This window comes from Semicossyphus pulcher, unplaced genomic scaffold (genome assembly GCF_022749685.1).
Source record: "Semicossyphus pulcher isolate SPU_LCO1_2020_fin unplaced genomic scaffold, fSemPul1.0.p SCAF_23, whole genome shotgun sequence".
Taxonomy (NCBI): Eukaryota; Metazoa; Chordata; class Actinopteri; order Labriformes; family Labridae; genus Semicossyphus; species Semicossyphus pulcher.
In genome coordinates, this window is record NW_027211697.1 from 7,273,434 (window position 1) to 7,299,445 (window position 26,012).

Genomic DNA, 26,012 nt, shown 5'->3' on the forward strand with positions numbered 1-26,012 from the left:
AGTTAAAACATTTTATTTTTTTTATTTCTGTTGAAATCAAGTGTAAGTACCAAAGACTATTGTTTTTCAGTTACTATCTTTGATATTTTACTTAAGGTGAAAATGCAACTCAGACTTGAGAGGCAAAAATACAAATATTATCCAGTCTATTGATGAGGTAACTTTTATATGTTAATGTTCCAAATACAAAGAAATATGTTTTTACATTTCATCAATCTAGCTTTCCCAACTTTACTAGAAAATATTTAAAAGAAATGTTTCTTCAACCTGCTCCTGAATAAAAATTGACATTTGACATACACAAAACTAAGTAAAATAAGTGCTAAATGTTATGCTGGAAGTTACAGAGGCGTCCCTAGTGTTTTTGGTTCATACTTGCTTATATTTCTTTACCTCAACTACATTAGCCAACAGCACTTTGAAGTGAAAGTAGGAATGTACTGCTCTATTTTCCCGTCCCCTCATTCAAGTATACACACCAATGTTGACTCCCTGCCTTTATTCGGCAGATACAAAGCATTACAGTTTGGCTCCTGAGCCTAGCCTCTCTACCTGGATAGTTAAGGAGGCAGCTGCAGGGTCATCAACAAGCCAGAACAGCTCGCCGTCAGTCGGAACAACCCGAGCTGCTGGATAAGCTGGTCCTTCTCTACCCTCCAGGACTTCCTGCAAGAAGAGGGCCTTTGTTAAAATACAACAGCAGTGTTATGCAAGACAGTAGCTTGAACCCCATTTCTGCTGTGCCTGAACGTCTTTAAAGTGCTAATCTATGAATGATTGCTTTAGTCAGGTGTGATAAAACAGAAGCATACATCTGTGCTCATCTCTTTTTCACTCTAGTTTAGTTTCAGTCCCAGCATGTTCTGTACTGGACTCTCTAAACTTTAACAACAGAATCCTGTAATTCAAGATGCAGAGCCTCAATAACATTTAGCGTTTAACATTTTACTTCATTAATCTATGTTATCTCCTTTTCACATTTACAGAGTTTGTTTTTGGACCTAGTCTTATTTGTTACTGTGTTAGGAAATGTGTTTTAAAATTCTAATTTGAAAGCTGTATGTTCAGTAAAACTTCTCAACCTAAAATGTTACCTTCAAAACGGGTGCTTTGCTTCCTCCAGTTGATACAAAAGCAACACAGCGTGCAGAGTTCACCACTGGTAGAGTCATCGTTACACGCTGTGGTGGCGGTTTGGGAGAGTCGCTAATGGGGGCCACAATCTTCTCGGCTTCCTGAATACAGAGTAAGTCAAAAACCCAGTCATCTTTCATACGTAATAAAAACAGTCAGTAAAAAAAGTGGCAATTTGAGAACCACAACTCTTGAGTATATAGCAACTGTCAAACCTATGATGTAACATGAGTCAGATTACTTCACAGACATGTGGCAAGGAATAGGAGTAAAGACCACAAAGTTCAAGTTAATTTAAATCAAAACGTGCCCTTGATCCATACATAGTCACGGGAGTGTCGTGAAAAATAAATCAAACATTGCTCTTTTAAATAGCCAATAGGGAAGAACATCAAAGTGTAAACCCCAACACGCCTCCAGTTCTTAATTAGTAGGCCTGCCAGGATTAAATTAAATAATGTGTTTCAAAATAAGTGCTTTAGCTGAGAAGTTAAATTTACAGAAAAACTGACAGAATGCCATGAAAGGTGCAACGTAATGACTGGTTGCACATTTGTAGACATAGAGTAAAATCATCCAACATGATTAGTTTTGCAAGTTCATAATTATTATTATTATTAATACTATTATTATAGAATAATCAACATGTATAATACACAACATGCATTTCAAAAATAGCTGTAATAATTATTAGTTTAATCGACTGAGATGTGTTTGGGGGACAATCAGAGTAAGGGAATCTCTGTATTTCTCCTTTTTCGTTATATATATATATATAGATATATAAAAAATATAAACACATACAGGTTAATAAATCAATATTCTGCCTTTATGTGTGGTAAATTAACTTAAGTACAACCCTTACCTCCAGAAGAGGGTGGTCTGGGAAGAGGGAACAGGTGTGTCCATCAGGCCCCATACCCAGCAGTAACAGGTCAAACACAGGGAAATCCTCACCTGGGAAGGCCTGTGTGTTTGGAAAAAAGGACAAACAACCCTGTAAATATTCGGCTAAAGATAAAAATATACAAGAGCTTATCTGTGTGACTTTGTGCCAAGAACCAACTTAACAGTAACAGATGTCGCACCTCTTTTAGTTTCTGTGTATAGTCCTCAGCACACTGGTTCACAGGCAGAGAGGAGTCTATTGTTAAGATGCCACTGTCAGGGATGTTGACCTTAGAAAATAACTGACCCTGGAAAAGAACCAAAAGGTTACATTTGACCCAATATGTTAACGTATCATTAACACATGCACACTTCTGAACAGATGGCCTACCTTATACAGCCCATACGTGCTCTCAGGATCATTAAACGGAACCACTCGCTCGTCACAGAAACCAACCAGCCACTTGCTGCAGTCCAGGTCTGGCAGGGAAGGCAGCTCTTTGCTGAGCATGGACACAAGGCTTCCTCCAGACAGCCCCAGGGTGAACCTGCCACGAGAGGTGATGGCCTTTTCAGCTCGAGACATCACCAGACGGGCCAGCACTGGACCAAGCTCCACAGAGGAGGGGAAGACCACAACTCTTCTGCCAGCCATGAGAAAGTCGTTTGAGTAAAGTTACTGGGGAGAAAAGAAAGAGACAGAGGGAGAGAGAGAGATAAAACTGGTTTTGAGAAATGTATAAGGAAGTAAACTGCAAGATTTTGCAAGTCATCATGATGTGCCTGGTATTCTACAAAGATCGTTTGTGTCGGTATATTAAAGTATACTTCACTACAATAAGCTTAACACTGCTATGTTATGAGACTGTTGCTATGTAAAGAGAGGATTTGTGGTAAAAGCTACAAACTCTTATTCTGGATTATAGTGCATTCGGTAATATTTGCCAAAGGAGCGATGCGCATGTCTTGACATTTTAAACAAACCTCACTGGAGCTCAAACTCTGCAGTAAAAAAATCCTTTTCTTTCCCCGCAGCGAATCTCAAGAGTAGAGTATCATGAGGAGGATTTTCAGTCGGCAAATGTAATTCTTCGAATTACTTCCTGAAACGAGTTCTCACCAGCCAATTATATTCTACGTTTAGACCGCACTGCATTCTGGTCAATGTAGTCCTTGACCAAGTAGTAACGCCGCCATAAAAAGTCAGCATATGGACTAATACGTTAAAAACAAGCAAGAACAAAACACCTCATCGGATTATTGCACATTTCTAATACCTAATATGAATGCAGACTTCATTACAGTATAATTATAAATTAATTTTGTAGTTTTTATTGGGTGGCGATACTTCCTCCCAGCCGGTAGGTGGTGACACTGTCTCCTATTTAACCACTTGAGTTTTGAAGCGACTCACGCGTTTCTTGTGAACATGCACACCAAGCTCGTGTCGTATGAAACTTGTAACATCATTGAAGAGTAAACATTTAAACCTCTCTACTGCAACAAGTCGTCCGCGTGCATCTCGGATCTTACAGAAACCTTAACATCATGTCGACGGTGTTCTCTTTCCAGACACAGCTCGTCTCCATCATGGACGCGTTATCCAAAACAGCTGTAATTGAAATAAGCAAACTGGTCGAGATCGAGTCGAAGATGCTGAAAATAGAGATAACTCGAGGGCGGAACGAAATAGCCTCGCTCACTGAGAAACTACAGCTGATGGAGAAATTGCTCTATATGGCACAGGGTGGCAGACAGGACGCAGCCACCGCTGCATGCATGGTGAGGGACGCTTCAGCGGACGGGATGTTTGAGCATGACAGGACAAGAACTCCAATAAAAAGGTAGGTTGGTTGAGTTTTCTGTTGAACTGGCACCATAACTATATCTCTTTTAAGAGCGTCACTCTTCCTGCTGTGTTAAATCCAAATTTGTTGAATCCTAGTGAGAACCCCTGGGGAAGCATAACTTCCTCCACTGAGAGGAGCAGTTTGCATCAAGGTGAAGAGCATGCTGCAGCTGAAGTGAGTCCTATACTGATCATTTCAGGTCACTATATGGTACTGTGTTCTTCTAACATGTACAATTCCTATTTTCCCCCCCTCACTAGCTCATTAGTCCTGCCAAAGAGCAGCCTGAATTGATAGTGGTAAAGGAAGAGCCACCAGAGTTGGACAATGGAGACACTGAACAAGATAGAACAAGTGAAAACAGTAAGTATTAGATCAAGTTTTACGTGTACAAATGCTGACTGAGGTCAATACCTTTTTGTATCATAAAATGGACTCTAATGGATCCTAATTGGAATTTGGGTTAAAAATAGTTTGTCAACAACTATTGTCAAAGTACCTTCACAAACATCATACTATGTTGTTAATAAATAATATATACACTCCAGTAATACTTGTAGTATAAAGAACATTGTATATTGGTTTGAAGCCTCTGCCTCATCAAGGTAAAACAATTCAAATATTTAACTTGTTCATATGTTATTAACAGGATGGAAAGCGCTCACAGACACTCAGAGGAGTCCAGAAGAGATGCAGCGTCCCAAACCTGTTGCAGAACATCAGCAGCATTTGTTTTCTGAAAGTTTTGTGAACCTTAGCACCCAGTCGTCTCTCACTGGACCTGGACGGAGGGAGACGCAGTGGAATCCACAGCTTAGACCTGCACATACAAACCTAGAGACTGGGAAAAGCATGGCTCAAAATGTGGCCTCCCAAAGCTTAAGTGTGCTCAGGAATATGAAGCTTCACAACCTGAGGAACTCGGCTGCTAAGAGGTTTGGCTGTTTGCAGTGTGGCAAGAGTTTCAGATGCTTTAGCCAGCTTGAAATACATCAGAGAAGTCACACAGGAGAGAAACCGTTTAGGTGCACACTTTGTGGAAAGCGATACGCACAAAAAGGGCATCTGTATACACACCAGCGCACACACACGGGGGAGAAGCCATACCGCTGTCCTATTTGTGGAAAGGGCTTTATTCAGAAATGCACTCTTGATATGCATCAGCGCACCCACACAGGAGAAAAACCTTTTGTTTGTATCAAATGTGGCAAGGGTTTTACAAAGAACTGTAATCTGAAAAAGCACCTTGCCGTACATCTAGATCCTTGTATGAACATGTTTGGTAGTGAATCTAGTGCACCTACATTTAGTGGGACATTCATTAATGGAACAACTTAAAATAATCTGCCAATGTTAATTCTCCTGCTGTTTGGTTGAAATATGTCAATAAAAAAGTTATCTTTGCTCACTCAGATACATGTGAACTTTATAGTGCTGATTGTTATGATGCTATAGGTGACATAAAACAGTGGTGTAAGTTTGATATTATGTTATTAATTAAGAACATACCATTGAAAGCCAAAAGCTTTCAGTGTGCAGATGTAAATAAGTATAAGCTAATGGGGTTGATTCAGAACATCCTTAGCAAAGCACACAGAATCGCAGAATACAACAATTTCACACACAAAAAAATTAACTAAAAATTAACTTAAAATGAAAATGTATTTAAGGTTGGTGACTGGTGGTAATAACTGTAATTGTATCACAATAGTCAAACAAAACAAATGCAAGTAGGCCACACCTAATAACGCTTTGGTGGACAGCAGTGGATGAACCCTGCGCTTTACTTTTCTAACAAGGCAGGGATCATTTCATCAGTCAACACTGCACCAGGCCTTCAGACAAAGCACATTAAAATCCTCCACTCAATGGAGGGAAATACAATTCATGGCTCTCTAGACTTAATTTAGCAAGACAATAGCTGTGTTTAAGGAAGCACTACCAACAGGGTAAGGAACACAAAAGCAAGTTGTTTTAAGAACCCTAAACAGAAAACTGAGTCTGAAAGAAAACAGGATACAGGCCATAATCTGTGAGGCATAGGGAGAATGGGGTTTACCTATGCAAGGCCTGTTTTTTAAAGTTACAATCCAGTCACTCATCTACAATACAAGGTGATCAGTACATGTAAATTGCTCCATTGCCACACACACACACATATATATATAGCATAACTTCATTACTTCCCACACGTATGCACCCAAAAGATGAAGTAATGAAGTCATGCTTGTACATTAATACCCATTCTTTACTACTCATGACTAACTAAGCATCCCATCCAAGAAGGGCCAAGAGCTCTAGCCAATCAGAGGCAGAGCAGGCCATAATGTTAATAAGCTGAGCTTTGTCGTAGGCAAGCAAACCCTTCTTCCACAAGTTAGTGTATAAACTATATTTTTAGCTGAATTTAATGGTTGGATACAGTAGTTCTCTAAACCTAAATTCACAGAGCAATATTTATTACAACAATATATTGTAAATATAAAATAGTTTACTTCAGGTTAAAGGCAGAGCTGGATTAACCTCCAAGGTATCCCCAAGGCAAGATTGCTGCTGCCAATTGTAGCCCACAGTTTCTAACTTTAAAAGTATCAAATATTGGGCCATCTGTCAGGCAGGATGGGCTTACCAAAGAAACCTATTTGTTGCATTATGGGAATTGTATGGGGATTTTTTAGCTTGACACATGTTAGGGAAGAAAATTGAAGTGTTCTTGGCCCCTTTACTTTGATGCTTTGATTTTGATTATTAATTTCCTCTTGTCCTTTGGCCCTGTCAAAGAGCCCTGACAAGTTTTAGATTAAAAAAAAGGAACAAAAATAGCGGCTGCATGGGGGCTGAAGAAGAAATTGCCACAGATTTTGACTTTGACAAAAACTCTTTTCTTTTAACTATGGCAAGGTTGAAGTGTGCTATAAAGTTTAAAGTTTAAAGTTTACCAGTTACACAGTTAATATAAGCCCTGTATTCAAATTCTAACAAAAGAGGACTACTGCCACCAGTGGAGGAAAACTGTGCACCTGATCATTTTCTGCAGAGCTACAGTGCCAGGACTTTGATGCAAGTTTTAAAGTATTATTTGTATTATTTATTATTTTCTCCTTACTTTCTTTATTCCTTTCCATGAACTTAATTTCCTGAAAACGTCAGCGTTATTTGAGGGTTTAGATTGACTTGTGTTTTAAGTACCTGTTGAAAGAAACTACTGAACTGATCTTTCTCTCTATTTTCTGAAAGTGACTTTCCATGTGTCACATTTTCTTACTATCATACATGAGGAACATTAGGTCTGCCCTTTATGGACATTAAACTGTAGATTGCAGCCAACAATGCTCTTGCTCTTTTCCTCTCCCAAAAAAGTGTTGGTAGAATTTGAAAATCTAATTGAAAGGCTTGATGTTCTTAACTCATAAGGGTTTGTGTAAATCTTCCTTTACAAATACATCTTTTTAGAAAAATTAAGCCCTAAAGTTACACAGTAAAGTGTCAAAGGTCAAATTGGAAGAGAGGCAGTAGTTCCCCTCACTACATGTCAAATTTCTACACATTGTTTGTGTTATCACTATTTTGACACGTTAGATTATTCAAAAACATGCCCAAACTTGCCTCAACGTAAAGGTTGTTGACTATGGCAGCGGGAGCTGAGGCAAGAAAATGTAAAGGCCAACGGTAAGTTAGTTTTAATAGCTAGTTTGAGGTAATGCTGCTTAAAATATCTGTCAAAGTTTGATATTTAGTCAGGGAGTTCTTATGGTAACTGATATTAACATAAACTCTCACAGTGATAGCGTTAAGTTAAATTGTATGTTAGCAGACAGTTCAATGCCATGCATTCGCATTCATTTACCGAATGTTAACAATAACATTGCACTAAGATACAGCTATCAGCCTGAATAAGTTAATCAAATTAGTGTGTTAACATTAGCTGGATGTGTTAGGGTCGTGTTTCTTCATTTATTTGTCAAATGTTAATGCTAGTTAACACAGAGGTTAACATAACTTGGAAGCTAGCTCAGTAAATGTCGAGTTATGTCATAGCTTGTGTGCTCGTTTGTAACTGAGGCTAACTTAAATTTGTTCATAAGTTAGCATTGGGATGTTAAAGACATGAAAATATTTCCGAGCTATCTTGATTGACCCCGCTATGATAAAGATGAGTCCACCTCGGAAGTTTTTCATTGGCCTGACATTAAGCAGTTTCAATCAGTGTTTAGAAACATAATTCAGACTTAACTTTCTACAGCAGACAGCTCAGAAATATTAGCAATTTTATTCTTAATTTTTAGTCTGTCATTCCATGCTTACTAACAATTTTTGACTGTCTTTGACTATGGCAATGACATATATTAATTAATTTGAGATTGCTTTATTGTCATCGTTGTTTGCTGGTGAATAGGCTGATTGTAAGTTACCCTCTGTGGATCTGATAAAATGATGAGTCAACTTGCTATGTTTTTATTTGCTGTGCAGTAAGTCCAGTATATTTTGTATTACAAACAGAGTCGGGAATTCCATGACTTCTTTACATCCGTACCGTATTATATTAAATTAAGATTTTGAATGCCCTAAGAACTCTTGTGTGCTTTTTCTGTTGTCATAATTTGGTGGACAACTGAATATTTGAACCATATTTAACTGTATGTTATGTGTTCTTGTGTTGTTTTCAGGGTCCCTTTGCTTCAGGGTCCCTCAGATGCTCACACAGACTGTCTACCATCTACTGTGTCAGGGAGGGCCAAAGGTTGGATCAGATGCAGAGTGAAACACATCTCCGAGGCCTGAATCAGAGCAGTGCTGATATTCAGTAAAACATCACTCCCTCTCATGTGATATTGCTTAAATCTTGAATCCTAATCCCAAAACAGACTTCAGCAAGCTTTATATAAAGATGTTTCTAATGTCATTTCCATCACTTTTTTCAGAATGAGAAGACATGGTCTTGGAAATGACGATGCCAGTGTTATAGATGCCTTTAAACAATATTTTATATATATGTAAAATAATTTAACTGAACACTTCATCAGCTGATTTGTGTTTATGGTATAAAGGTAAAACTTTAGTAACACAACGACATTGGTCAACTTCAAGTAAAGTGGAATTACAAGCTGTCTCACAGGTAGCAAACGGCATTGATCTTCCAAGTAGATATACGTTTTAACAACTATCATAACAGCCATGTACTGTGAGGATGATGTTTGTCCCTTAGAAGGAAATATGATCATTATCCCACCAGAGTTGACCAGAACACAGAGCAGACATGTTGAAACCCAGTTAGGTTGCTTGAAAGCATATTTACTGATCATGTAGCTCCCTCTAGTGGATGATATTCTGCTTTACTCTGTTTCAGAACTGCTCGTCTGAAGGATCAGTGCTGACGGAGAACTACCACTTAAAGCTGTAAGGTAGGAGCATCTTCTTCATCGTTTGCTTTGTTTTGAACTCAATAAATAATGATGATTTACTCACATTAATGCTCGTTGGGTCTTTAATGAACCCATCACTATAAGTTTGATAACTGCAGCAGATTGTTCGATAAGTCATTCATGTTCTGAATACCTTCAGTAATGCAGAGTCTACATGTTACACTGTTCCACATGTTTAAGGAAACCAAATGTTTTTAAAGGTCTTATTTCAGGGTAATAGGAAAAGACCAATAGTGACCTGTTAAGGTTCTTTGACATTTATTTGTTTTTTGTTTTTTTTTGCAGCCTCATTGTGTGAAACATTGTGCAAGTCTTGTGTTGTTGTCTCCTGACTCGTCCCTCTGCCTCTTTGGATGGACTGTTTTGTCTGGTCCTCTCTTTGCTCCGTGCTCTCTGTTGAAACAGACCAACATTACAAAGGTTAGTTGGATAAATACACAGATGTTGCAGACAAAAATATGTATATGTATATACAGTTTGCTTGTGTCTTTTAAGGTTGCCTGATAACTCAGGATAGAGAAAGGGACCTTTCACTTACTTGTGTTCTCAGCGTAGCCTGCATGTCGACACGTCGCTCTCCTGTGTCTTTCAGCTGCTCCTCTGCATTTATTCCTGGATCTCCTCTTCATCAGCTGGGTAACCGTACGGTTGGAAACTTCTCTGGATCAGAGCATCTTCTCTGCAGTTTAGACTTTTTGTTTCTTCTGCTGCTTTCTGCTGCTGAGGCCAGGGAGGAGACACTGTGCTGTTCCCTCTGTGTTCACTGTCAGACTGCACACTGAGGCCGGGCCGTTTGAACCTGAAGAGAAAGGACACTAAAGTTAGGAGACGAGCTGCAGAGGAAGAGCAGAAACTACAATGTCTAAAGAGCCATCTTTAAGGTTTGTGCAGTGATACAGGAGAAATGATGATAATGATGCATGATAAAATGACTTCTCTTCCTTACCTTACTCTTCATGTCGTCTCTCTTGCCCTCTGCGTCCTGGGGTCGTTCCTCATCTTTGGGCTCTTCTCAATCATTTCCATCTTGAAGTTTCGTGAAGAAAGACTTGAATATGAGCACTTCATGGATTCTCTAAAAAAGTAATAGCATTTTTTTTTTTAGAAAAGAAGTACTATAGGAGATAAGATAGAACTTTATTAACCCTGAAGGAAATAAAAGTGCCAGATAGCTCCAAAAATACAGTAGAAACTTAGAGAAATAAAAAGATAATAAAAGATAATAAAAAGAAAAACAATATTACAATAGTTATCTACAAAAGTCGACTATAATTATGAAGACATTTAGTATAGAGCCATTCATCTTCAAGTTACCTTGGTTACTCGGAGCGGTCCTTTATCTTGTCCTCATCTCTCTTGTCACAGGCCTGTTCCCTTAGCTGTTTCTGGCTCTCCGGGCATCATCATCCTGGGGCTTTGCTATATCCTGTCTCTCCTACGCTCCTCTGCAGTGAAGACCTGCTAAAGAAAATAGAAACCAAACAGAATCCTATCCACATTTTATGAATTAAATACTGTAGGAATCAAACTCACCTTTTTAATGTTCCAGTAGCACGCTTAGGGAATTAATTACTTACTTAAAAGAGATGCTCTTACCTGATGAACAAACCCAGACTCCACTCTGATGAACCACATGAAGTGGACTTAACTTATGCTAACTTAACTTAGACTAACTTAACTTAATTTATACTAACTTAACTTATACTAACTTAACTTATTACTATTTAAATGTATAATAAGTAGGATTTTTCTAGAATAATAAAATATAGACTTTTATAAATATAATGTACTTTAAATCATCACTTATGGGCCTCTATACATGTGTGTTGGTGAGTGTGTGTGCAGACACTTGTGAGACCCTTCCCTCTGCATCCATTCTGTTGTTTTTGTTTGCACAGGACGTTTTCAGGAGGGGTGCTGTTGTGGTCCCCTGAGCCAATCACAGTGTGTGGGTGAGTGTGGGAGTGGTTCAAATTAGCTTGCAACTGGGCCCCATTCAGACCGGTGAACATGGCGAAAGAGCGATGCAGAGCTGGCCTTCTTTCTGTTAGACAGGTTGGTGCCTCTGGTAGGACAGGCTAACCAGCACGATGCAGTCAGTGTTAGCTCGGCGGGGTCTTCTCGCACGAGAGAGTGAGCTTCTGGTGACGAAGAGCCCAGAAGGATGGGCCCAGTTTGAATTTTGTTGATAAAATGCAAGAAAATCCTACTTATTATACCTTTAATTCAACTTAACTTACACTAACTTATATACTATTTTTTTTAGGTTTTTTGTTTTAGATTCTTTAGGAATCCCCGAGGAGAAGTTCAGTGTTTCCACTCTGTTATTACAAACATGCTACAAAAACATAGGCCCGAAATACACACATGCACAAACGGTACCCTATGGCCATGCACATGTCAGAGTGAGGGGGCTGCACGTGGACATGCGCTCCGAGAAGTTGTGGGATTCGATGCACTGCTCAAGGGCACCTTGACAGTGCCCAGGAAAGGAACTGGCACCTCCCCAGCTACCAGCCCCAATTCCTTACTTGGTCTGTATCAGGACTTGAATCAGCCACCCTCCTGTTCTCAAGCCAAGACCCTACAGACTGAGCTACCGTCTACCCAACTTATCTTACACTTAACTTAAACAAACTTAACTTATACTAACCAAACGTAACTTATACTAACTTAACTTATACTAACAAAACTTAACTTATTCTTATTTAAATGTATAATAAGTAGGATTTTCCTAGAAAAATAAAATATAGACTTTTACAAATATAATGTACTAAAAATCATCACTTATGGGCCTCTTATACAGGTGGGTTGGTGAGTGTGTGTGCAGACACTTGTGAGACCCTTCCCTCTGCATCCATTCTGTTGTTTTTCTTTGCACAGGAAAATTTAAAAAAGAGATATATATATATATGTTACTGTAATTAGCTAGATAACAAAACTAACCGGATATAAATAATAAGATTGGACAGAGACAAAGGCAAACAAATTAGCAAAACTTTACCCTTTAAATGCCTAAAAAGTAGTGTTTCTTATAACGTCGCTTCAAACATGCGGGACTTGGTGCTGGCTTGGAATGGTCATTTGGAGTTCAGTTTTGTTAAACGGCTCTCAAATGAGATCAGTTAACCCTTTAAAAATGTAATTTAAAAAACTCATCATCGGGTCAATGCATCGTTCAGTCTGGACAGTAAACAAGCTGTTTCTTAAAGAGTAAATCTTACGTCTGGCATCCTGAAACAGTTCTGCTCCTTGTCAATGTTCAGTCGATGTCCAATCGATGTCCGGGGGAAAAAGTCGTCTAAGAGGTCGTTTTCTTGTAGAGATCCTTGGAAATTTTCAACTTTGAGAACCACTGCCGATTTATGCTGCCAACTGTTTGTTTGTGTCGAAAAGACTTTGAGTTTGTTTTTGTTCGATTAATAAGATGTTAGAACTGTCTGTTCTTGTTTAGCTGAAAATGAACCATGGTCCCAAACATGCGGGCCTAAAGGGACTTACAGGCTATGCTTATTTTTGTGATATTAATATCTCATGCTGTTTAAACTATAACTCGTTCACACCTGGCGTAAACTGTGCATGGGCAAACATAGAGTTAAGTTTTTATCAACCATCTGAGTTGTGATGTGATGATTTTACCCAGAAAATGGCATTTAACAAACTCTCCACCATGACAAAAATCAGGCTTTTATTTGTGAAATTATGATCAAAAACTTCTCAAATCAAATAACTTTATTTCATAGCATCAAGGAGAAACACAATGTAAACGCAAAAGAGCAAAAAATTCTAGATAAATTGGCTAGATAATAAGAGCTTTAACTGGACATGTGAAAGAAAAATCGATGTAGTGGAAGAGCATGCAACAAATAAAAGATTTTAAGGTAGAAAATAAATTCAGTTTGTTTGTGATGTTGCAGATTCACAGTTACCATTTCACATGTCAACATATTACAGTTATTCCTTCCAACCTTCTGTGCACTCATTTATAGTACTCATAGGGGTGGTCATAGATGAACAGATTTTACAGTAACACAAAGTGGCCACAAGATGGTGCTGTTCCTCAGGTAGCATCTTTGAGGTCCACTCTGTCAATCTTAACTCAAGTATTCCTCTAGTTTTGTAACCAATGTACACCTTTTGATAAAGTCAAATTAAAAAGCACACTCTGGATTTGAACAAGGACACTCAAAAGTTGGATTGATTTCTGAGGCGCTGATGAAGGCCATCGATCATCAACCTACATTAACCAGGGGGCGCTAGTGCGCATGTGTAAGATGTAGACGTGTTTAGCCAGCAGGGTTGCCAGGTCCGCGGTTTTCCCGCTGAATTAGGCTACTTTTTAAGTGTTGCCGCGGGTGGAAATTTTTGTGCGCTGGTTGGGTAGACCTGTTTTGCACGCAAATTACATGAATAATAGGCTATCTGTAAATAGAAATCCCCAATTTTTAGTATTATATTAGATTAAAGAAACATGACGCCCGGTAAGTGGGAAAAATACGGGAAGAAATACACAACGGACTGGTAAAGTGAAAACGGAATCAAAGAATGGATAGGACGTGTGGTTGGAGACAATACAAAAGCTTTTTGTCGGTACTGTATAACCGAAATCGCAGGGGGTGACAGGAGTGGTCCATGATGGATGCCAGTTTTGATAGCATCCTCCTCTTACCCACCTCTATGAACGTCTGAGTTTAATTAATCTGTGTATTTTATAATGCATTTGGCAATGATAGCAATGCTGTTAGACTTTAAAAGCAGTGTATATGGTTTAACAGGGGTAGATTTTGAGTTCTAGTATTGGGCTGGTTTTATTGGCCATTGGGCTGGTTTTGTCACACAGACCTGGCAACCCTGCCCACAACCCCTTGCGGCACAGCTATAGCACATATGAGGAAGGAGTGTCGTCTTTGCGCTGTGAATCTTGCCAAAATTTACAAATATTCAACCTTCTTATCAATATGATGTGCGACAACACAAACCAAAATTTCCGGACGCAGTTAGCGACTATCCTGAATAAGCTAACGAAGGCGGCTTTGGTTGAAATCGGCAACCTAGCTGATGAATGCTCCTCTGTCCTTCACGCCGAGATATCCCTGCATAAGACGGAAAATGAAGCGCTGAAGAAGAGGTGTTATTCTCTCGAGGTCCAGCTGAGAGCAGCGAGGGAGGCTCAAACGTACCCTGCACTTGTTAACAATGTCAGCCGTCGACACCCTGCAGGTCAGGATGGTCAGAAATAATGACAGACAGTCGTTTCAATGCTGTCACACCAGAGGGGGTTTTACCCAGCTTTACAGTGAACTGGCCACATTGTTTAGTGTCATAGCAGGCTAGGTAGCGGTATCTCGTGTCGCTCTGCATCGTCGTCTCTTCGTCTCGTTTTATTAGTTTGTGTTCATTTTACATTTGCTTTATAACTATAAATATATCACAATTTTATATATTATTATTCTTTTTTTTCCAGGACAGCAGCTGCATGCTCCAGCTATTGACGGAGTGTTTGGAAAGGATTGGTGCATGGATCTGTGGAGAGAAGAACAGAAGCTCCCCTCCCAGAGAAAAGAGACACTGGAGCCTGCTGCTATGACTAGCATGGGACCACAGGTCAGTGATTCCATTACCTACTGGTTGATCAGGATATTTATTGTCATGTGCACAACAATTATGCAGGCATGACTGAATGATCATTGTGTTCAAAGCTGTTCATCAATTGTCTTTGTTGGCAGGCAATAGACTTAATGGAGAGAGAGCCTGATCTAATCTTTGTGAAAGAGGAAATATACGATGATCATCCCATTGGTCAGCAGTTGAGCCTCACAGATAACAGAAAAAGTAAGTATGATCTAAAAAGACAAATAATCATCACCTTGATATTTTTGGGGGATTTAACAGCATTTCTTCTCATTTGACAGTTGTTGGACTTTTTGAGGAGGACAGCATGCTTCATAGAGCTGTTGATGAGCTGCAGCTTCACTCAGTGGAATTAAACAACTTCCCCATGACAGCCGATAGTCAATCACAACGCACCCAGACAACAATTATGGACAAGTTAATAGATGATGCAACAATGAGCAGTCTGGTGGACAACACAAATCCTCCTTCAGCGACTGGCGAATACTCAGACTACACAAACAATATCCACATGAATGCAACCAAAGAACTCACCCTTCAGCCAAAACCTGTGAAGCCCACAAAACAGTTTGAGTGCTTATTCTGTGGGAAAATATTCCACTATCTGAGCAGTTTAAAAGTCCACATCAGGCGGCATTCTGGCGAGAAGCCGTTCAGCTGCTCAGTCTGTGGGAGGCGCTTTGCACAGAAAACGTACCTGAAACTGCACCAGCGCGTACACTCTGGGGAGAAGCCTTACAGCTGTCCAGACTGTGGCAAAAGTTTTTCCCAGAAAAGCTCTCTGAATATACATCTTCGAACACACACTGGTGAAAAGCCCTATAGCTGTGTGGATTGTGGGAAATGCTATGCATACAAGTATGGCTTAAATCATCATCAATGTTTCAATTGAATGATAAATTGTAACACTGGTCTAACTGATCAGAACTGCTACGTAAAGTGCTCCCCATATCGCTCTGAGTGGCTCAACATGTGCCAGAATGTTTAAATGAAACAAATGTGCAGCAGAATTATAATATTCCATCTTTATCAAAGAAAAGTAAATGTTATAGCCGTTACCGGTGGTGTTGTAAACTCTTAGTTTGGTGTGTTTTAAGCTTTACTGCTAAGAGAAGTGAAGCAGCCACACAAGGGAACAGGGAGTCCTTTCTCGTGTACCATTGAATAGGTGGGATTCGGTTAGATTATCATTTAATATGGAACACTTTTGATGACCTCTGCAAGCCTTTAAATCACATCATAAGAATAATTGTCATATGTATGATGGCACATATGCAGTGTGTGTTTAATGTGAGGCGGTCATCCATACTTTGACAAAGAAAAACTTAATAGCATGTTGTCATATAGTGAGCATTACATATTATACCTCAGTGTCATGTTTCAGACCACAAAAGTCTTCTGTCGAATAATGCCAAAAGAATAACTTTGGACGTGCTCCATTGTTTGCACACATGTAGCATAAACCTTTAAAACTACCTCTTCACAACAATATAGAAGTAAAACGACTCACTCTGTTTGCTTCATTGCCCAAGTCTCACTGTCACGCTGCTTTCTATTTCCCATATGTAATACCTCATTTCTTGTGTGTAACTTTAGAGAAAGTGAGTGGGCCTATCTCTTTGAAAAACTGTGGAAGGAGGATGCTGTGTGTGGGTCTCATAATATTCAAATGAGTTCCAGAAATTGTTCAGGTTTAAATGTTGGTACTGTTCTTAAATGTATTTGTATGGTTAGTTATAGAGGACACATTTTGTTTTCAGTGTGCGGTCAGGCCAAACTATTGTTTTTTTCAAATGTTCATTTCTGTTTAAGAAATCACCCCTTTTTTTATTCTGTACTTAACTGTTATAGAACCAGAACAGAGCAATCGCCTGTACTAAGCACGTTTGATCTGTGATAATACAATATTCCTGAACCAACCACACTGACACAATTGTGTGGATTAATATGCCCAAGAAAGAAATCTGGTGTTGTCAACTTTTCCCCCTTTTTACTCACACCTGCATGTGTTTAACAAAGACCCATCAGATGTGCATAGTTCAGTTCAAGTGTAGTTTATTAAGACTCAACTGATAAAACTGATTAATTAGGTTAAAGGAAACTTCAGTTAAGATTAGTCAAAAAGTATTCATATAAAATGAGTTATATCAAATAAAGTTTTAATCCACAAGTGAACATTCATGAATGTTTCATTGTAAAAACATGAAGTGCTAACTGTTTCAATAAAAAAACAAGACAAAAACACAACACCGCTCCACATTTTGTAGAACCCTATACTACAGACAAAGTATTAACAAACATAACTGTCCTTACACCATCATCAGAAATAGTCCATGATGCTGCAGGGAACATTGCTACTGATAATGCATCACAATCAGTTGCTGACAGGTTTCAGTGATTCAGCGATTTGATGTGCCATCAAATGATGTTTCAGGTTGACCTTTTGCGTAAAGGTCTTCCCACATTTAAGACAGGAGAAAGGTCTCTCTCCAGTATGGATACGTAGGTGACATTTCAGATTGCCTTTCTGGGTGAACCTTTTCCCACAAAAGCTGCAACTGTAGGGTTTCTCTCCTGTGTGGACGACATAATGAATCCTCAGAGCTGACAGGTTTGCGAAGGCCTTCCCACACAACGTGCATGACTGACCCTTGGAAGAATATGGAGGCGCACATTTGTGCTTATTTAACTTGTACCTGTCAGGGAAATACTGATTACAATTGCTGCAAAAGTTTTCATTGTGTGTCTTCATGTGGAGTGTTAGAGTGCCCTTGTGAAAGAATGTCCTGTTACATATTTGACACGTGAAAATGTCTCTGTTTGGTTCTCCGGCAGTTTCAACATTAAGAGTATTTAAGTCAGCATGTGAGCCTTTATCAAGAGCAGCGCTGTTTTCAGAGCTTTCCTCAGATGTTTGCTGCTCGTCGTAGCTGAACCCACCTGCAGCATTCCTCACTGGCTCCTGCAGACTTTCTTGAATGAACTGTACATCATCATCATCATCGTCATCATCATCAAAGTTATCGTCAATCGGAATGACATGAGTGCTGAGGGCCTCCTCTGTGCCATTAAAGGATATCAGCTGCATGGACGGTTCCATACCACCTGTAGATACAACTTTGTCTCCGTCCTGATCAAATGCCTGGCTGCAAGTGCTGCTACCTCCCGAGTAACCAACTGACAGTTGCTCCGGTTCCTCGGCCATATGTTCTTCATGTTCTGTTGCATCATAATAAAAAGTAAAACTCAAAAAGTATGGAAACCAAATAAATCTGCAGCGTATATATATCCTTATCATGACAGTCATTGCCCCCTCACTCTCTTACCTTCTGAACTAAATGTTTCCTGTTGGCAGCTACTGGCAGGATCCTCCACACAATCCTCCTCTTTGATGTCAGTCACAGTAATTTGGTCAGAGTGTGTTGTCACAGACTGAAAAATAAAAAAGTCCAAATTTGAAATGGTAGTTCAATGCACCACTATTTTCCTTGACAACAAGACTTTGCAAGACTGCAGCAAAAATGAATCCAAAGTGGACCAATCAGCAGAAAAATGAATGCGCAATTTGATAATTGATTAACTGTTTGAGTAAAACATCAAGGCAAGTGTAAATCCTCTGGTTCCAGATTTTCTAACGGGGTGAGTTGCTGCTTTTAGAATAACGTTATTAATGAAATATCTTTTGGTTTAAAACAGGTGGTAAAAACCTGCAACTAAATGCTGTATTGCTGTGCTCTAAAGATGGAGGTTTTTCATTACCATTGACTTTCAGGGAGCTTTAATTATTTATTAAAAAGAAACAAAAATTCACAATGAAATTATTATGTGCAGCACTTGATATGACGTGTGTTTTGTTTACATGCATAGTAATATTCCGATAATATTACCACATTTAATGTTTTAAAGCTGGCTTTTTTGTTCGTTTGTTTTTTAACCATCATTTCCCTTCGAAAACAACACACACCTTAAAAAGCATGTCAGGGGCCAGGGAATCTTGACACTTCCCTTTTTCTGTTGCTTGTCAATGTGCATATTATCCAGAGTATTTAGTTGCAACGGAACGTGGATATTTTGTATTCTAAAGGCTGTACTGCATGTTGGACACCAGTAAACGGTTGTTAATTGTCTTAAAGATATTAAACATGTAATGCCTCATTTGCCCTCTTGTCTTACCTCATCAGCTAACTGTTGTGAGTCTGTGAATTTTTCGGGGCTGCATGGGTCTCTATCTTTCCACAGATTCATACACCACTCTTTTCCGAAGATCGCCGCTATAGCGGGAGATCCGGTAGACACTGAGAAAAAGCCAAACGATAAAAGTAGGCTACTTAAATAGTCCACTACACACAGACGCAAAAATTATGTTTTTCACATCCTCTAAGTTATTGTACTGTGTCACGTACGTACCATTGGGCTCGCTCTCGGTGTAACACATAGTTTGTACACCTACGCTGCGAGAACTTTTGCACATTTTGTGGGCGTCGCTTCTCACAACCGTAAGCTCGCACTCAAGACTGGCTACTTTTTCTGCCAGGCCTGAATTTGCAGCCAAAATCCGACACATCTCCGACCGCAGCTCAGTCGAGTCTTCTTCCACCAGTTTGCAGACCTGTACCAGGGCAGACCTTGCCATCGTCTCCATAATGTAGGAGAGCTGCGAGTTCAAAGAAAGACGACTGTCCATCGCTAATACCGGCTGTTACAATTCTTTTTACCAGATAAAATGTATTTATACAATTCAAGAAGCAAAACTATTACAAAGTTTAAAAATGAAAACATACGTTAGCTGTGAACGAAGCCAACAAAGCTAATTCTAGCCAACGGTACTCGAAAAGCGGGACCCAAATAACTGCCACTCAGTGACGTATTTCCGGCGGATACAAGCGATCAGCTGCTATGTATTAAAGGACTTCCTGGTTTGCGATGTGTTTTCTCCAATAAATTATCTTTAATGCAGAGACAGTTTTCTGGCGAATCAACCAAGATTTTAGTTGACAGGATCCGCTACAACCGCAGCTTCGAACATGAACACGGAGAAGGATTTTTCCCCTCTGACGCCCAACATTGTCAGGGCTCTGAATGACAAACTGTACGAGAAGAGAAAAGTAGCAGCCCTAGAAATTGAGAAACTGGTGCGGGAGTTTGTGGCTCAGAACAACTCAACTCAAATCAGACATGTTATCCAGATTCTGGCCTCGGAGTTTGCGCTTTCCCAACACCCTCACAGCCGGAAGGGGGGTCTCATTGGACTGGCAGCTTGCTCCATTGCCCTCGGTAAAGACTCAGGTCTGTATCTGAAGGAACTCATTGAGCCTGTACTCACGTGTTTTAATGATTCAGACAGCCGTTTGCGCTATTACGCATGCGAGGCCCTTTATAATATAGTGAAGGTGGCCAGAGGAGCAGTGCTGCCCCACTTCAACTTGCTTTTTGATGGTCTCAGCAAGCTTGCAGCAGATCCAGATCCCAACGTAAAAAGCGGATCTGAACTCTTGGACAGATTGCTGAAAGACATTGTGACAGAAAGTAACAAGTTTGACTTAGTGGCATTTGTCCCCCTGCTCAGAGAGAGAATCTACTCCAATAATCAATATGCTCGCCAGTTCATCATTTCCTGGATCCACGTTTTGGAGTCTGTGCCAGACATCAACCTGCTAGACTACCTTCCTGAGATCCTGGATGGGCTTTTCCAGATTCTGGGAGACAACAGTAAGGAGATCCGTAAGACATGTGAAGTGGTGCTGGGAGAGTTTTTGAAGGAAATTAAGAAGACTCCATCCAGTGTGAAATTTGCCGAGATGGCCAACATCCTTGTCATCCACTGTCAGGTAGCAGATGAAACCAAACTCACAAATGACCTGATCCAGCTGACAGCTATGACCTGGATGAGAGAGTTTATCCAGCTTGCTGGCAGAGCAGTGCTCCCCTACTCCTCTGGCATCCTAACTGCAGTGCTGCCTTGCCTTTCCTATGATGACAGAAAAAAGAATACTAAAGAAGCAGCCAGTGCCTGTAATCACAGTCTTATGAAGCTGGTGACGCCTGAGGATGATGAGGAGGAGGATGAGGAGAAAAGTGGAAGTACAGGGTCGCCGTCCAGGGAAGACAGCCAGCCAAAGATAGAGACAGACGGCAATGATATGCTGAATGCATCACAAGAATCTGTTGGTTTCAGTAACATCAGCTTCTTCACTCCAGCGAGTGCTGACAGGCCTCAGGTGACTCTGGACCTGGATGGTATTGTTCAGGTGCTGGACCGGCACCTCCACGACTCCTCCACTGGCATGATGACCCGCATTGCTGTGCTCAAATGGCTCTACCATCTCTATATCAAGACACCACGCAAAATGTTCCGCCACACAGACAGCCTGTTTCCCATGCTGCTTAAAACACTGTCCGATGAGTCTGATGAGGTGATACTGAAAGATCTGGAGGTGTTAGCTGAGATAGCGTCATCTCCTGCTGGCCAAACCGACCAAGTTGGCCCCTGCGACAGCACCGACAACAAACTGGAGCTCAAGGTCCCAGAGAGTGCCAAGCCAGGACAGCAGCCCAGCACAGGCTCCAAAGCAGCAGACTCATCCCCCTCCACCCCCAGTATGAACTCCTATTTTTACAAGTTCATGATCAACCTGTTGAAGCGCTTCAGTCTGGAGAGGAAGCTTCTGGAGAACAGAGGAGCCTTCATCATCAGGCAGCTCTGCCTGTTGCTGCATGCAGAGAACATCTTCCACTCAATGGCTGACATCTTGCTGAAGGAGGAAGATCTCAAATTTGCCTCTACTATGGTTCAGACACTCAACACCATCCTGCTCACTTCAGCTGAGCTGTTCCAGTTACGCAACCAGCTGAAAGACCTGCGCACTCAGGAGAGCTGTGTTTTGTTTTGCTGCCTGTATCGTTCCTGGTGCCACAACCCTGTTGCCACTGTGTCGCTCTGTTTCCTCACCCAGAACTACAAACACGCCTATGATCTCATCCAGAAGTTTGGAGACCTGGAAGTGACAGTAGATTTCCTGATGGAGGTTGACAAGCTGGTACAGCTCATTGAAAGCCCCATATTCACCTACCTGCGCCTGCAGCTCCTAGATGTGGAGAACAACCCTTACCTGATAAAAGCACTGTACGGCCTGCTAATGCTGCTGCCACAGAGCCAGGCTTTCCAACTGCTCTCACACCGCCTGCGTTGCGTCCCAAACCCAGAGCTCATGAGGACTGTGGATGAGTCCAAGTATATGGACTCTAAACACCAAGTGGTCTCAAAGCGTGCCTCTCACACTCAGATAGATTACAGTGAGCTGCTGCAGCATTTTGACCTCGTTCAGAGCAAACACCTGGAGGTCCGGCACCAACGCTCCGGACGTGCCTCTGATCACCCCGACAGGAAGCTGATATGAAGTCATTGTGCAGTGAGAGGAGGGGGAAAGAAAAATGTTAAGGATAAGAACAATATAGTAGTACTGGAAAGATGATCAAAATGTCATTGAAGCCAAAAAGTATTAATGAAGTATGATTAAAACCTCTTAGAGAAGCACTGGGTATACATTGTTTAAAACAAGCGATATCTTTGTAAATTTCTTTGCTGATAATAAGGAAATGTTTTGTACGATAAGAAACAACAGAAAATTGATTTAATACAGTTCAAACTATACACAGAAAAAGTTACTAGTTTCTGTGAGGATTTCTGTGAAGGAGAATGTGCTTAAATCTCATACATCATAAATTGTAGTGATAATGTGGCCATATCCGCAGTTTTATCATGCCCTCTCAGCAGCTGTTTCCAGCTAAATGAAATATTCACAGTGTTTTAAGTGAATCTGACATGCATGACACTGTTAAATAGCGCATTCTGTCATTTAATGTCCATGTGAACCACTGTATTTTCATGGTGTATCCTGTTGAGTAATATGAGTAGAGCATGCGTTCTGGATTGCCTTAATCTCTTGTCAGCCAGAAAAGAAATTTCATGTGTAGAGTATTGACCCAGGTCAACAGAGATTTTAGACTTCGGATGACTGAACTCTGGCATATATTCCTGTTAGAACTATATTGTTCCACCTTTTGCCATTTCTTTGTTAGTGCAGCTGATCAAAAATGTAACCATAGATATGTCCAGCTTTAAATTCTTTTTTATATTCTTTCAACTAATACGTATTCCTCTTACACTCTGTCTGTTTGGTTTTAAAGGTGCACTCATTTATCATTCCTGTGTAAAGATCAATAAAGTGGACCATGTGATCAAAAAGTTTTGCCATATCCATTTATTAAAACAAAATCTGTCATTAGAAAAAGAGCGAGAAAGAGAAAGCAGCAGACACATTAGCGCTAAAACTAATGACCATTTTCCTGTCTTTATGCATCCTGAATAACCTGCAGCCTTTTACAATGGTTTGGTGGATATTTTTGATTTATGATTATTAGGGTCATTATGCATCAAGCGACAAATGTGCACTATTACATCAATTTTACTGCTTTAAATTATGCTATTACAGTCTGTTAACTTTGCATGTAGTTTTTATTGTGAATATGAGAGAGGAGTCTACTGAAGGCAGCGAATAATAACAGCCAATTGTGTTCAAGGGGATGTTCTGTGATTTCTTATAGATTAGTACATTTTAGCCTTTTATAAGCTTCTTAAACCGTAAAATAGACACAGACTTGAACAATACTAATACATGAATACATGTTAATTAAAAGCAACTGTATTTTTAACCTTTTTTTTACTTATTTATTTTTATTTACATTATAAGATGTAACTAAAAACTGCCCTGTCCCAATTCAAGGAAGATTTAAAAAACGTTGTAACTCTTTTTTTTTAAACATTTTATAAAACATAATATATATACAACATAATATAAAGTAACACCATTACCTGCCTTAAGCTCTGTGCTCAAAATCAAAGTAGCTTTATAAATGGGCCCTTTATCTTTTCCGGAAGTTTCACTGAATTATAAGGTGTCCACTTTAATTAGCCTGGAGTTGAAAACCTGCCTTTAATGTGCATGTTTATTTCTGGTGAAACTGGAGAAGCTGGGTCTCTCTGCACTGCTGCAGCAGGACTAATGTATTCAAATGCAGTTATTCATGCATGGTACATTCTGTACATACGTGCTGACGAAATATAGGTCTTAGTGTCCGGTGGAGACCCATCAGTGCGGCATTGAGAATCACAGATGGAGGCTGACATTTCATGTCTGGGTGTGGACGAGTCCTACTGCTCTGTGTGTAGCGAAATCTTCCTGGTTCCAGTGGTTCTCTGTTGCATCGGTTGTGAACTAAGCTTTTGTAATTCTTGTTTGCATAAATTCTGGATACAACAGGGCACTAAAGAGTGTCCCCTCTGCTTTAAAGAGAACGTTGGACTTCCAAAGAGATCATGCAAAGCACACGGAGAGAGATTGCTTCTCCTCTGTGCAACTGATCTGGAGCCTGTGTGCACTATATGCCAGAGATCAGGCCTGCATGTGAATCACAGAGTGTATCCCTTAAAGGAGGCGTTCAAGGATTACAAGGTAAACTGAGATGGAATTAATTCATATTATCATATGTATATCTATGTTGCTAATACTGTGTGTAGATCATTTGTGTGAAATCCACAGAATTATGTCTGGGGGTCAAGTGTGTAGAAAATACTACAACATGAAGAATTAACTTTATTGTAAATATTTTTTATTCCTAGACGAAATGAAGCAGAAGTTGTGAATGGATAATTACACCTTATTAACCTGTTAAATGTCATAGTAAGCTCCCTGCATCCTTCCGTTTGCCCAGCAGGTGCTGCACTGTAATGACATCATCCTGTCATCCTCATTATTTCTGTTTGCCTTTGTATGAGAGGCCTGCATGCCAACACAAACAGATGTGTGTAAAACTGTAAAACCACACAGTGAGCAATCCATCTGTCCTTTCCTAATTAATTTCATCTCAACCATTTAGAAACTATTTTCTGTTTAATAAACTGTAGTTAGGTGTGGGGTTTGCATGTTCTCCCCGTGCATGTGTGAGTTCCCTCCGGGTACTCCAGCTTCCTGCCACAGTCCAAAGACATGCTCGTTAGGTTAATTGGTGACTCTAAATTTCCCATAGGTGTGAATGTGAGCGTGAAAGGTTGTCTGTCTCTATGTGTCAGCCCTGTGACGATCAGTCCAGGGTGTATGCCTCTCACCCAATGACAGCTGGGATTGACTCCAGCCCCCCAGTGACCCTGAACAGGATAAGCGATCGATAATGAATGGATGGATGAATAACAGCGAAAAGCTAAATTTGATTAAATTCTACTTAAACTTACAATATGAGACATAGTTGTAATGAACCTTTTAAAACACATCAAACTGACTAACAACAAAAGAATGCATAGTAAAAGGAATACCTGTGATCTGTTTAGTGACCACATGCAGCCTGACTTGTAGTAGGTGTTTCAGCATTTTGACTGTTACTATCAATGGCTCTGAACTGTGCCGTGTTACTGGCACAGCCACAAATCAAATTTTCACTTTGGCATCTCAGCATGACCGCCACTTATTTGGTCAGGGACTTCTCAGGATGTGTGAGTGAATGAACTTTCACTCCCTTTACAGAAAGTGTTCTAGACCAAATGACCCTTTACCTGTAATTTCTGTAATGTTGACATAATATATCCTAGTCTGACATAAATCCTTAGTCTGATATGTTAACGTACAAGTACAAATGTACATAATTTTGCTATTCTAGAACTCAGCACACACTTATAACTCTCCTGTCCGCATAGTTTTAAGCTTACTGTGTGAGATTTATGGCAAAATACAGTGAATTATACAGACGAGTAGAAGCAGCACAAGTCAACATGGTGTTTTCTAATGGCGAGATCATATTTCCTTTCAATCTCTCTCCACATTCTCTTGCCCTATTTTTGGTGCAGCATTGATTCTAGTTAACTTAACCTCACGACAAAATACTGGATTACAGTACAAACAAGGTCAGCAGGCTGTGAAATACTTAACTAACTAACCCTCAATACATCAATGATTCTATGTAAACATCTTGCTTTTTGATTCCCTCTTTTTGCCCTTTAAACCTCTAGCAAATGATCTGATTTGGGTTTTATATA

General features: G+C 40.0%; 4 protein-coding genes across 4 annotated transcripts; 2 read left to right on the top strand and 2 right to left on the bottom strand.

Moving 5' to 3' along the window:
• Positions 1–30: 30 nt before the first annotated feature.
• pgls (6-phosphogluconolactonase) lies at positions 31–3,094 on the bottom strand. Its single transcript, XM_069674834.1, has 6 exons — positions 3,007–3,094; positions 2,414–2,701; positions 2,223–2,330; positions 2,000–2,101; positions 1,095–1,235; positions 31–666 (listed from the first exon to the last, which is right to left on the bottom strand). Exons 2-6 carry the CDS (start codon positions 2,675–2,677, stop codon positions 520–522), a joined length of 762 nt encoding a protein of 253 aa, XP_069530935.1. The 5' UTR covers positions 2,678–2,701; positions 3,007–3,094; the 3' UTR covers positions 31–519.
• A 372-nt stretch (positions 3,095–3,466) lies between these two features.
• LOC138603219 (zinc finger protein 271) lies at positions 3,467–17,229 on the top strand. The gene is made up of 9 exons (XM_069674919.1): positions 3,467–3,866; positions 3,968–4,046; positions 4,133–4,235; positions 4,522–5,195; positions 8,540–8,613; positions 14,136–14,515; positions 14,760–14,899; positions 15,022–15,127; positions 15,208–17,229. The coding sequence occupies exons 1-9, from the start codon at positions 3,571–3,573 to the stop codon at positions 15,816–15,818; spliced, it is 2,463 nt and encodes an 820-aa protein (XP_069531020.1). The 5' UTR covers positions 3,467–3,570; the 3' UTR covers positions 15,819–17,229.
• LOC138603139 (gastrula zinc finger protein xFG20-1-like) lies at positions 17,026–19,761 on the bottom strand. The gene is made up of 4 exons (XM_069674825.1): positions 19,334–19,761; positions 19,100–19,221; positions 18,253–18,358; positions 17,026–18,145 (listed from the first exon to the last, which is right to left on the bottom strand). The coding sequence occupies exons 1-4, from the start codon at positions 19,608–19,610 to the stop codon at positions 17,301–17,303; spliced, it is 1,350 nt and encodes a 449-aa protein (XP_069530926.1). The 5' UTR covers positions 19,611–19,761; the 3' UTR covers positions 17,026–17,300.
• Positions 19,762–19,856: 95 nt separating this feature from the next.
• Positions 19,857–23,151, top strand: vac14 (vac14 homolog (S. cerevisiae)). Its single transcript, XM_069674815.1, has one exon. The coding sequence runs from the start codon at positions 19,951–19,953 to the stop codon at positions 22,321–22,323; it is 2,373 nt and encodes a 790-aa protein (XP_069530916.1). The 5' UTR covers positions 19,857–19,950; the 3' UTR covers positions 22,324–23,151.
• The last annotated feature ends 2,861 nt before the right edge of the window (positions 23,152–26,012 follow it).